A 13,716-nucleotide genomic window follows, 5' to 3' on the forward strand; every position below is an offset into this window, starting at 1 on the left:
CAATTGTGTTATCACCTGATGTAGGGGTGTTATGTATGATCTCCTCTAAAGTTAGGGATATTTGGGAAAAATCTTGAGATTATTGAAGAGCACACTGCTGACAAATCAGAATTCTATGTCCACTTTTGGGATAAATTGACGACAAAAACGAACCATCCATGTGAAGCTTCTGAATCCAAAATGAAGGACTTTAAAATGAACAAATACAGTATGGCATGATTTACATTTATGATGTTGGAGCAGTTGGGTGTTAGACTGGCATGCAGGAAACCTGGCTTCATCCAGTGTGGGCATCCGACTTAAAACTCTCTCCCAAAACCACCTGTGTCGACATCAACGGAATGTGCCAAAAGGTGAACAGCATGTTGCTCTTACGTTCAAGCAACCACTTCCAATAAAAAAGTCTATGTAAACAACAAACTTTGACCAATCAGGGATTTGAATTTGCTAGTGATGTATGGATGGCGTCCCCTTTAATTCACAGAAGATCCAACCGTTTGAAGGTGATCATGGAGGAGTAACTGATAACTGTAGTTTGTGTCTGGCCGTTATTCTCTGACACTAAGTCTTTCAAATATCAGAATAGAGCTGTAAAAGAAAAAGTCTGGAGCGATATTTACACCTATTCAGCATTCCACACCTAACCTCCTCAGGCTGTAGGTGATAGACAAGCACTAGATACCGGGCTACCAACGGCCGATGACATCTTGCGGGCGAACAACGACCGTTCCGCCTGGCAAAAGATCTGTAACAACGTGGGGGTCGGCGTTGCAGCTCCAATGCTGACGTAGAGCAAAAGAAAAAAAAGAAAAGAAGTAAACAGTAGAAAAAGCAAAAGATGTCCCTTCCTCCTTCCTTACTGTGAACAACTAGACCAGTGATAGGCAACTCCAGGCCTCAAGGACTGCTGTGTCTGCATGGTTTCCTGTTATATCAGCCCTACTTATGACTGACTACCTGGTTCAGGCGTGTCCAGCGAATTAGAAGATGCCAGAGCAAGATATGTAGGGAAACATGCAGGAACGAGGTCCTCGAGGCCTGGAGTTGCCTATCCCTGACTAAATGTACATTCAAGAGTTCAAAAATCCGTGTTCATGACAATCTTGAATCCGTGTGGTGTGTCTGTAGTTTTAGGAAAAAAGGTCATCTTCTGAAAAATACTATTATTCTTTACATTCAAACTTTTTGAGATAAAATAAAACATAAAAATTGAAGATTTTACCAACTTTTTCAATTTTTTTTTTTTTTTTTTTTAGTACAAAGTTGAGTGATAGAAAAACCCATTAAAGGTCGAAATTTCTATTGAACTGATATTGATAGTGGCTCTTGATTTCTTGGAAAGCTCACAAAGATTTCCCTTAAAGTGACAATCAATATTCCTAAAAAAAAACTTTAAACTTAACAGAGACAAAAAAAAAAAAATGTACCCGCACCATGATGCTACTACAGCTTTGCTTCAACGTGAGAACATTGTCCTTGAAGTGCTGCCAGTTTAAATGGTTTAAAGTACAGTGACCCTGAAGTTCAAATCACATCAACAAAGCACTTATTGCAAAAATAAAGATCGGAACAAAAATTAAAAAAAAAACAAATAATGAAAAAAATATGACATTTTTTAATTAAAGCAAAAAAACTATATAAAAAATGGAAACAAAATGGAAAAACAAACCTTTCAGGTACAAAAATTAGATTTTTTTTTTCCTAAGGACTCTGCTTTATGTATGTGTGTAGTTTGATTTAGTGTAATTTTTTAACTGTTAACACGATCAACGCCATTCCAGTAGATTTTGAAGGAGAAACCCACAGAACTGACGTATTTCCGTCACCTCTAGCCTACAATTTCACAATCGGAAGGAAACTTCAACATCTACTGGAATGGCATTGATTGAAATTCAGCCCTAATATTATTCATAAAGTCACTTCCCAAATATATCAACTTCTATTCTAAACACAATAAGGTGTGAATTAGTCTTTAGGGGGGATCCCCTTCAGTTTCTCAATAAGATGATACCCTGCACCCCACAGATCCCCTGGAAGCTGCAGGCAGGCACCTGTATCCCCCATATTTATGGCACAACTCTCGAGATGTTGACCTTTTATGTGACAATAAAACGCATCTGTGTGTTTGTGTGGGGATGAATTCAAGAGAGAGAAAGAGAGAGAAGGGGAGGATTATGGGATGGATGGATCTGCAGGAGCGTGATTGATGTTTTTTTGCGTTTTCTAGAAAAAAAAAATCCAAATATATAAATAAAATACTTAAGTATGCACGCGCGCGCAGAAGCTGGGGGTTTGTTTTCCCTCCTTGCCGACCTTTTTTTAAACACCAGTTTCCTTCCGATTGTAAAATTGTAGGCCAGAGGTGACGGAAATACGTCAGTTCTGTGGGTTTCTCTGAAGCTTGACTGCGTCTCTTAATTTCGGATGAAAGGAATGAGAAGAGGGGCGGGTGGTGGAGGTGGAGAGACAGAGAGAGAGAGCAGATTTGAATCACTCCTGTCGCTTTAAGGACACTTATCAAAGACTTATTATGCGAATTGAGAATACCAGGAGCAGCTGAGCAGCCGGAGCGGAGTGGATCTTGGACGGGAGGGGGGTGGAAGTCAGCATGATCCGCGCGTCGGCGCCCGCTCGCTTGGAGGAGTTTGATTCCGCGCTGGATTGGATGGCGCGGGGGAAATCCTGCATTTGGGATCCAAAGAGGGAATATGGCTTAAAAAGTCTCCCAGGAGGAGGGATTTAAGAATCGACACTTGCGTGGAATTATTGTTATTATTATTATTTTGTTGCACCCTCCCCTCCTCGTCTTCTTCCTCCTCCTCCTCCTCCTCTCCTCGGATCGTTCATTTGACAGCCCGGGATCATGGATCGGGGGAAAAACAACAGCGACATGATTTCTCTGCGGCACGCCGCGCGCTCCGGCTCCCCCCGCGATTCCGCCGCGGCAAAAGTTGCGAGGCGCGTGGATATCTGAGCCGCTTCATCGGGTTGTTGTTGTTGTGATTATTATTGCACCTGCTTTTTTTTTTTTTTTTCCTTCTTCCTGCGGACGTCGACCACCGGTGCCGCCGATTCGTGACGGAATTAATCCGCCTGCAAGCGCCCGGGCTGGGATACTTGGACACTCCTGATCGCGGCAATGGAGATCGTGGAGGTTTTCCACTCAAGGTCACTGAGTGTTTAAAGGCCACATTTGCACTCTCCCGGAGCGATCGCCGGCTGTTCTCAGTCCGGTGTGGGGCATTTGTTATTGCGGGGCTTGAGCGAGCGTAAAGGCGTGCACGTACTGAGGAGTTTCCCCCCTCCTCCTCCTCCTCCTGCTCCTCCGTTTGTTTTTATTTGTGTCATTATTTTAAAGCTCACAAATGGATGGTAAATTGCAGCAGGCGCGGAGGTGCCGCTCCAAGCGGGAGCGGGTGCGGAGGTTGCGGGACGCGGGGAGCAGAGACGCCCGCAGCCCCGAACCCAACTCCTCCTGCTCCGACAGGGAGGGACGCAGTCCGGGGAGGGACGCCGGCAAAAAGGCGGCACCGCACCCCGCGGCCGCGGCCAGAGCCCCGCGTGGCCCCCGGCCACGGAAGAGACGCGAGTCCAGCTCGCAGGAGGAGGACATCATTGATGGATTTGCTATTGCCAGCTTCATCAGCCTGGACCTTCTGGAGGTAGGACGTGGGAGGGCAGCTGCTCCAGTTTCGATTTTTCTGCTGATTAGATCACAGTGTGGGATCATCTGATGATGCAGGTCGAGTCACTCTGAGTGTCATCACTGCAGGTCCATGTGTCCTCACACAAGTTCACTGTCTGAGGAGAAACAAGCTGACATCCTCCCAGCTGTTGGAGTGTCCTCTGTTGCTGTCATTACTTTGAGGTGTAATGATTCATTCAACGGTTCGATTCATATCGTAATTTGTGGTTGACAGTATGATTCATAGTCGATATTGGTTTATTCTGAACATCCTATACATATCAATATTTGTGGTTGATGATACGATTATATTAGTTAATGTTAAACAAATGGATTCTCGTCATCTTTTGTTGCTGACGATACAATTCGTAATTGATTCATTTTGATTGATCCAATTCATGTCATTTGTGGTTGATGATACGATTTGTAATCAATATGATTCATTTTGATTGATTTGATTCATATTATTTGTGGTTGGCGATATAAGTCAAAGATGATATTGGTTCATTTTAAACGATCCCAATCAAATCATAGTTTGTGGTTGAAAATAGTCATTATTGGTCGATTTTGAGGGATACAATACATATCAATATTTGTGGTTGACGATACGATTCATAGTCGATATTGGTTCATTTTGAACGATCCGATTCATATAGTAATTTGTTGTTGGTGATACGATTTGTAATTGATAATGCTTCATTTTGATTGATTCAATTCATATTATTTGTGGTTGACGATACAATTCAAAGTCAATACTGGTGGATTTTAAATGATCCAAAACATATCATTATTTGTGGCTGAGGATACGATTCATAGTTTATATCTGTTCACAATTTGATTCATCTAATCTTTTGCTGCTGACAATGATTTGGCACAAGTTCACATCATGGGTCGTCACTACCAATCTACCAGCTGATTTGCACAGGAGGTTTGACTGGATGCCTTTTCTGACACATCTCTGTTTTGTATCCAGGCTGAGGACTGGCAAAGGGGGACCCAGACTTAGGCCCCTACATAGTAAGGCAGTAGCGTGAAGGGTCTTGCCTAAGATCATCACACTACCTGGGAAAAAACCTTGGTTTCCTACAGCCAACTGAGCCAACCAGCCGCTTTGATCCATAGTCGATATTGGTTCATCTTGAGCAATCTGATTCACTGACCTAAAATCGATCCAGGACATCTTTAGCCTAAATTCAACCAGTGTGACTCAGAGATAAATACCTGAGTACTGAACAGTTCAGGTGAAGTTTTCCAGATTCTTTGTATTTCTTGCAAAACAATCAAACGTAAGTTAACTATGTGTACGGACAAACAGGTAAACACAAATGAATTATAAATCTATTTACATTTCAGTTTCATAAAGTTCAGCCCGGTGTTGTTTCCCCACATCAAAATAATACAAACTGAATATTATTAGAACATTCTTCCACACTGTATGGTCACATGTCTTTGCAAAATTCAAAGTGTAAAAAGTGTTCAAAGTTTCATTAAAATAAACCAACCATGTCAAAATCCAATATTAACTTTAATATAAATTAAAATCAATTTATTTCATTTTGAAATAATTTTATAATTGTATAGGTCGATTCGTTTAACAACATGTCCCAGACAGATAAATCTGGTATTGTCAAAGAAATATATCAATTCATCGGGTAAGTCGCTTTATCATGACACACCCACTGAGGACCACCTTCTTTATTTATCCTTATGTTTAATCTCACTACATTCCAGATGAAAAATAAAACCTGGATTCTCCCGTTCCCTTCATTCCTGAGCTGCAAAAATGATCCAGGAACACACCACAGGTGGTCTGTTGGAGGCATGTAGATCCATCCCACGCCTCATGCCATCGTTGTGACCACAACCTGTAGGCTTAGCCGTGGTAATAACCTGTCATGATTGACTCCTGCCTCCTACATGGTGCTTAGTCAGTCTACCTGTGAAGAGCAAGATATGCTGCTTGAAATTTTGAAGGAGCTGTCAGTGGAAGATTCAGTTCCATAAAAGGATGTATTTGCGGTTTCACAGATTGTGTTGAAGACGCACTCCGATCATCTTTTGATGTATTGTAAAAGCGTTCCAAGTGGTCTTTATGCTGTTTATAGCCAAAATCAAATAGCCTGTGTTGTTTTCTAGGACACAGTTTCCGTTGAGCTGCAGATGTTCATTAGAAATTCACCTAACAAGCTTTTTTCCGCAACATTTATTCGACTGATTTACCATGATTTGTACGAAGAAAGTCTGCAAATTTTCTTAATGTATGTCCTCCATCATCAGAAAAGTTAAGTGCCACAACAACATGCTTAAAATATCAAAAGTAACATTTTCATCTGAGTGGATCTTTAAGGATTGACCTGCTATTGAGGAGAGCTTTCTGTTGAAAAAGAGGAGTGCAAGATTCAAACTTTAGGAAGTTAGCACCCCAGCAGGGTTGACCCTCTGATAGGACCATGTGTCAAAGAGTACTTGAGAAAGACACAGAACCCCATTTTGTTCCTGGTGGTTATAAGTTGGTATTAAGGAAGACTTTCACCACAATGTCTTCAAACCTTGACTTCTAGGTCCTGGTTTTGTCATGATTTGCGTATTACAAAACAATAAAAGGCTCAAAACTCAAAAAGATGTTTTTCAATCAATGTGTGAATATGTGGGTGACTGGTACTGTAATTGTACAGGTCCACTGGAAGTCTGAACTTTTGTTTTTTCGATAATTTTTGATTTTTACTGGTGCCCGTGGCAGACATGAAATCCTGTCCACCTTCATCCACATTTGTCATGGGGTGGATAACACATTAATGTAAGGCTTGGGTCATCTGGACCCCATAAGATAGCACAAGGGTTAAAGCTCTGAAAAATATGAGTATACACCATTTATTTACTACTCTCCTTTTTTGTTAAAAAGTTGGCAATTGAGTACGAACTGTGTTTGTTTCTCTGTTCCTTTCCAGTCATGTCGGGTTTTACTTCTTCCTCCATCATTGCTGCAATGTTTTCTCAGCTAGCTTTGGGTGTTCTATTGACTGCATTTTTTTTTCCTCTGCATTGGTTTTACGACTTGCCCCTCAGCCATGTTCTTTGCTGCAGTGCAGGTTGTGTCTCTTGAAAAGCTTTCTTAGTCCATACTTTATCATAATGATACAAAACGAGCTGCCTTTCTCTGCTGCAAAGTACATAATTATCCTTTTTTTAATTTGGTTTTGCAATAATAGTTTTCTTATTCAAGTGCTAAACTCATGTTGAGTGAGCACAAAGAATAAACAGTGCTATTGGTATAGAAGCTTATGTTTCAAGGCTTAGTAAATGAGGCATGATATGGCTCTATGTGAAATGATACTTGCATGCCAGCTACTTGCTGGTAATTGGTCTGATTTGCATGCAAATGGTCTCTGCTTATTAAAGGATGTCGGTGGATCTGGTACCATTTTAGCAAGGAGGGGGTGCAGGGATGTTGCAAAGTTCTTTACTTTCTCTCTTTTAAATGTCAGTTTGTAGGAAATGAAGTGAGTGTGCAGACTCCCGATTTTTTTTTTTTTTTTTTGCTCTCAGAGTTTGTTTACAGTAAGTGGCAACAAGAGTCATGTTTGTTTCCAGCTAATAGGCATCACTGCTGTGAATGAAATGCCCTCCTAAAAGTGCTTTGGAAGCATCACATCATGGTCCGTGACTCATGCTTTCACCTACTCCCTTGCATGCCTGAGTGGAGCTCCTAACCTACACTACCTGTGCTAATTACTCATCAATTACGCGGAGGACACGGCAACCGGGGAATAGCTTTGACCTATTGCATCGCGCTTCAATAAGCCGGCGCAGCTTCAAAGGAGCTGGCGTGTGGCTCTCTTTGCATCTTTGAAGTGGCTGGTATGTGAGACTGTAATTCACACAATTCATACTAATATTTCCTTTAATCTCTACAACCTAAATTCCCCTTGATTGAAGTCTGTTTTGCTAAACTCTGTGTCACTTTTGGGTTGCCGTCATGCTGGGAACATCTTTTCCTTTTGGTCCCTGTAGTGCACTTTGACTTAAAACCCCCACATGTGTTTGGGTTTGTTGGTATTCCAGCTCTGAGCTGATTGGATCGGGTTCCCTGGATGGCGGCGGAGGCTTTCGCGGCGGTTTCACCCGAAGCCCCCGTAACCTGTTTCATCGCAGCCGAAAGCAATTTGCAGCCACAGCCGCTTCTGATTACAAGATGTTTGTTTGCTCAGAATTCCCTTGTTTCTGGCAGGAAAGCTGCTTCCTTACCTGCGTAAATCGACTGTACATACACAAGCACCTTATCTCGACTGTGTTGGGAATGATGCAGTCAAGATTGGAGTGGACGTAATCTGCTACTGTGGCAGGGGGAGGGGGGCTTTTCAAAAGTAAAATATGTCTAGCTCCTCCAGATTGGAGTGGATTATGGAATACTGAAAAGTTATTCCAAACAAATAAAGCAGCTTTTTGAGCCAATATTGGACGGATTTGCTCCTGAAAGCTGAATTTGTTTTGAAATATTGTTTCCCTCTAAAGCTACGTTCGCCTTGGCAACGCTCGTTCAAGCCACCACTTCCAAAAAAAGTGTATGCATCTAGTTTCTGGGGTCAAAATTCTTGTGTTTACGTGTAGCAACAGAAGTTTCTACAAACAATTAAGTGGTCAACGTACAAAACGTTTGGTCATTTAACGTGCGCTGAAATTAAAACCAGGTTTACCAATCAAGACTTGTATTGGTCGGAATTAATGTATTCCTTCCACAATTCTTTTTCACCTATTCTTTCATGCATCAGAATAGAGCTGGGTAAGAAGAGGCCTGGAGCAAGATTTGCTTCGACATTTCACACCAACCTCTTCCAACTGCAGGTGACGGACATACACTCGTAAAACAACACATTCTCAATCCCATGTCATCACATATCCACGTTTGGTTAAGGACCCCTCTGCATCACTTTTTGAAGTTGGGTGTCCCCAACTACCGTACTGGCTGTTCCCATTAAATCACGGGTCCCCAACCTCTGGGCCGCAAACCAGAACTGGTCCAGTACCTTGACGCTTTGCGCACCGGTACCCAAACCCGGTACTGGTACACTAACCCTAACCATCTGGTTAGGGTTAGGGTACCAGGATAAAGTTTAGGGTACTGGTCAGTACCAGACGTGGTACTGGATGAAAACCAGTACCAAGTTAAGGTTAGGGTACCGATACTCTCCCGAGGACCAGTGCTCATCCCGTACCATGTCCTGAGGGTCGTGGACTCTTGATTTTACAAACAGCCAGCACATTAAAAACGACAAGTTGGGGACACCCAAAATGTCAAAAAGTGGTGTGGAGGGGTGCTGAACCAAATGTAAATATGTGACGAGTTGGGGATGAAAGTGTTGAGTAAACAATAGAAAACAATAGAAGAACAAGCCCGTTCTTGAACTAAATGCACGTCACAAACTTCCATTTAGTATGTCTTGAACGCGTGTCACATGCCCGGTGTGTCCATAGCCTCAGAGCCTTTTAATAAAACAATTAGCGCCTATGCCCGGATCCCTCTAGAATTGTGGGTATTGAACAAGTGAGCAGATAATAAAATGACACAATTATCCATCTGTCACAGCATTAGTAAGATGTTTGATTTGCTCCATTTGGTGTGCGAGTGACTTCGGGAGACGCAAATCCCCTCTCGTTAATCCACAATCCTCCAGTTCATCTGCTTTAGCATGAATTTACAGATTTGTTTGGGTTTTTCCTTCTGCCGCATGATTTCTAAACTCACTCTAATGGGGATTTGGTTGATTTAGTGATATTTCAACAGTGTCCATAGCAGGATGTCATAGATTCTGGCACAGGAAAAAAAGAAAAAAAAAGAGCTTACGCTGCCTGTCAAAGCTGTTCATGCATTTTACGTGGACTGTTTTGTGCGTTTCTCTTCTATGTTCTCCTGCAGTTTTGCACTCATCATCTGCTGTTGGCCACTGAAGCAGCTCCACGCCGCAGTGTAGAGAAATGAAGTTGCTGGCCTGAGGGCAACTTGACAGCAGTTGTTTGGGAAGCTGCGAGTCTCTGATTCACAGCTTTCCGCTGACGAGCGGTGCATAAAAGCTAGCAGCATCCAGGTTACATCTCATCAGCTTCTGCGCTCAAGTCCTCCAATGCTTTTTTTATTCCGACGTAGTTGTTATGCAGGCTTTCTTTAGAGGCATTTTCTAAAAAGCAGTGAAGTTGAGGCTTTTTTTCCTTGAGTTTAGTGTGTTACAGTCATTCTGCTGTGCTGACTGCATCTTCAGAAACACGGTTACATCTGATATGGACACTCAAATCCGCAGCGGTCCTCGCCGGCCGGAGATGGCTGGCCTCCATGATGAGGGAGCAGATTTGTTGCCGCGTTTGCTTGGAGGGTGACTGTGTGTGTGTGTCACATGCCCGCCCTGGCCACCAGCTCTGGCTTTAATTAACGCAGCGCCTCGCCACACTCCCACCCTGCAGCTTTTGCTGCTCCTCGGCCGACGCGTCCCATGGACAGAGGTTTCTGCGAGCCAGTGGGGTGACCGCCACACGCTGTTGATGGCAGCATGGCTGATAAACACTCACGTTTTAAAACTACCCCCAACCTCTTTCTCATGGTCAGCTTTGACCCTTTATTCCAGTTTTACATCCATCCAAACGCCAGTCAGAACTGCCCTTAACCCTCGTGCTATCTCTTTGGGGTCCAGATGACCCCAGCCTTACATTAATGTGTGATCCCTCCGACGACAAAGGTGGACAAAGGAGGACAGGATTTTATGTCTACCAGGGACACCAGTGAAAATAAAAAATCCATAAAAAAAAAAAATTCAGTGCAGTCTCTTATGGGGTCCAGATGACCCCACTTTTAATGTAAACATGCCTAGGATAGCACAAGAGTGTAGGGTAGATATGGGCCGTCCAAATATCAAGAAGTACCTGGAGAGTGTGTAGAGTGAAAACACTCATGAGATTTTTCTTTAGGCATGCTGTGAACAACAGGTTGTAGAGAACACTTACACAACGGGTAAGGCTAAGTAAGGGTGAAGTAGGTGAGACACAGTGTTGTATGAATTTTTCATGTTCCCCCCGCAATCCTGTGCACTGCGCAGGTGGCCCAATAGTGCTGTTCAAAGTGTATGTGTGCACTTTTTGCGGTGCAGGAAATTAGACAGTCAGAGTGTAGTTTGTGGGCGTCCTACGGACACTTAAGTGTCACCTGCTCATGCAGTAGTTGTGTGTGGTCAGTAAGGAGCCAGTACTCGTAACTTAGTTATGACTAGTGTGGAGTAAGGACAGCATCACTTGCATGTCATAGCATAACAACTTCCATTCGTCAAATATTTTACGATACATTTACCACATGCACAACAATAGTATGTTCCGTTTTCGTGGCGTCTCTTGAAGTGGCCATATGAATCTCAAGGGAGCTGCAAGACACAAAGTCTTATGTTTGTTTGACTATTGTAACTCTTCAACCGTGTATTCCATTACCATAATTCCAGTGGATTCTGTTGTAGATTAAAACAGCCTTGTGCTGATATTCAACTCTGCTCAGCAGTCGAGTGTTTAAGATTCAAGATACTTTATTAATCCCAGGAGGGAAATTCATTGTTTTTCAGTACAACCCAGAACAGGACAAACAGATACTCATAGACAGGTCAAGGTTCACTGCGAAAACAGCCAACTGGCCGGCGCCCCTAATTAGCAGGGGAATAGAAGGCCACAAGAGAGTGAGGATAAGACATTGGTGTAAAAAAAAAGGTCATATCTTAACACTGCGTACTATGTTTAGATACAATGCATATGGTTTACGCATAAAAAAAGTTGATTGTGTCGCGTAGAAAAGCAACTCTGTGGGGATGGAATGCAGATAGTGTTGTGTTCCTGCTTTTCAGCTGATTCAGGTTGAACGGTGGAGAAGTTAGAGAGTGTCATTTTATTTATACGGTATGTCTTATTTAGGTGTTGCTGGCAACATATCCAATGTTAAAGGGTTGAGATGCAGACACTCTTCTCTATGACCCTCCAGGGGCCTGGACAACTTGTATGGGTCAATCCCTGTATGGGTTGAAGCAGATCTTGTAACAAAAATTCAGGAAAAAGTTGGCATACTAGTCCAAATGCATAACTTCCATGCTTGTACTCTATATTTAAAAATAGGAAGAAAAACAAAACAAAGGCAAATAGAGATTCTTTTCTTATCACTGATTCAATGTGAAGGCTATAGTCATAATAGATTTTGGAGAGAGGATATGTACTCCAGATGTATTCCAACAGGGTTCAAATGTGAAACTGCAAACATTTTTTCCCCTTCAAAAACAATTACAGGCATTTGACTGAGACAGTCCTCCCTGGTTTATTGTAATCTTTCAGAAAAATATTGAAAGACTGAAGCTGCAAATAATGCAGCGTTAGAGAAGCAGTGCGGCCCTGTCAGTAGTTTGTCTTTGCGGTTCAGAACAACAATGAATAAAGAGAGAACTGTCTGGCTCAGTTATGAGATCTGTGTGAGTCTGAAGCTGTGGCGCTATCTGCTCACAACTGTCAGTCACTCTCAGCGCGGCATCGTCTACTGTCATTACCTGTAGATTGGCGTTTTTACCAGGTTTTATGGAAACACATAAACAGCTTTGGCTCATTCTTCCAACCTAGAATGTTTTCTCAAAAACCGTAGCAGGCTGGCTTTTTGTTTCCATGTATTTTTAAAGGTGTTGATGTATCACCTTTAAAAAAATAATGCAATCCTTTTGGGCTCAGATGTAGTCATCTACAAAGAGACTCACGTTTTTGAGTGCTTTTGGGGTTCTAGTAAAGGAAAACCATGTAAACTCGCTCCATGTCTTGGATATAACTGCATTTACAGTGGATACTGGCTGTCTGCTGGCAAAAAATGGGCTAATCTGTATGTGGCACGCTGAAAATGTTAAGATCATAGATTACTCAGTGAGTCGTCAGACAGTACACGTTCATTCACATTTTTTTCTTCTGGCGTATGCTGCAAGTGACAGGTTGTAGTGAACCCTTAAACAATACACCAGAGTGGGTGAGACACAATTCTGAACAAATTCAGAAAATCTGTATCAAAAAATGAATAAATACATTTGTTAAATTCAGACATAGTCAGCTCTCCAATAACTCTCCAGATTTACCAAAAACTATGTCTGAACCTTGTCAGCAACACATAAAAACACAGTTTGACTCTGCTACACGTTAGCTGTGTCATTCTTGTTTGCAACGTGTTAAAAAACAAACTGATACAGAAACAAATTAATTGTGAGTATGCGTGACTATACGTTAATAAAACGTAAAAAAAACACAGTCCGACATTACTACGTTAGCTACATTAGAAACTTCGTTAAGTTACGTTAGCTTATTCACAACGCTTGTAACTTCCATGTAACTTATATGTTTTCAACATGTAAAAAACAGACTGATATAATTTAAACAAACATTACTGTAACTATGCTAACTCCCAACTTTGTCGTCCGTAACGCAAAAAAAAAAAAACAATCTGACACTGTTACACGTTACCTATGTTGGCATATTTACATAAACTTGTAACTCCCAACTTTGTTTGCAACACGTAAAAAAAAGACTAATAGCACAAAAGTAAAAGATACCACTAAAACAAACATAATTGTGACTATACTAGCTCACATTCTCGTTAGTAATGAGTAAAAAAAACACAGCCCAACATCACTACATGTTAGCCACAATAGAAGCATTAGCTGCGTTAGCGTATTCACAACAACAGAAACTCCCAACCTTGTTTTCAAAACATAAAACAACAGACTGATGTAATTAAAATGAACATTATTCTAAGTAAGCTGACTCCCAACCCTGTCAGTAACGTAAAAAAAAAAAACACATTTTGACACCGCTACACGCTAGCCGTGTTCGCATATTCACAACTCCCAACGTAGTTAGCAACATGTAGAAAAGCTGACAGATATCGCTAAAAACAAACATTACTGCTACTATGCTAACTCCCATTCTTGTTAGTAACAAGTAAATAAAACACAGTCTGACACGGCTACATTAGCTTATTGATAAAAACA

At 41.8% G+C, this 13,716-nt stretch overlaps 1 protein-coding gene across 12 annotated transcripts in view; it reads left to right on the forward strand.

The window, feature by feature from the left end:
• Positions 1-2,424: 2,424 nt before the first annotated feature.
• The window catches only part of fbrsl1 (fibrosin-like 1), a 407,550-nt gene continuing 396,258 nt past the window's right edge, over positions 2,425-13,716 (forward strand). For 9 of the 12 annotated variants that reach the window (XM_024274767.2, XM_024274772.2, XM_024274769.2 and 6 more), the window contains exon 1: positions 2,426-3,662. In XM_024274767.2, the coding sequence (XP_024130535.1) occupies positions 3,366-3,662 (297 nt within the window). In that variant the 5' untranslated portion in view covers positions 2,426-3,365. Of the gene's footprint in view, positions 3,663-13,716 lie in introns of all 12 variants that reach the window. The other 3 variants (XM_024274771.2, XM_036213672.1, XM_036213674.1) reach the window with 1 other exon arrangement.

The sequence above is a fragment of the Oryzias melastigma genome, linkage group LG9 (assembly GCF_002922805.2).
Source record: "Oryzias melastigma strain HK-1 linkage group LG9, ASM292280v2, whole genome shotgun sequence".
Classification (NCBI taxonomy): Eukaryota; Metazoa; Chordata; class Actinopteri; order Beloniformes; family Adrianichthyidae; genus Oryzias; species Oryzias melastigma.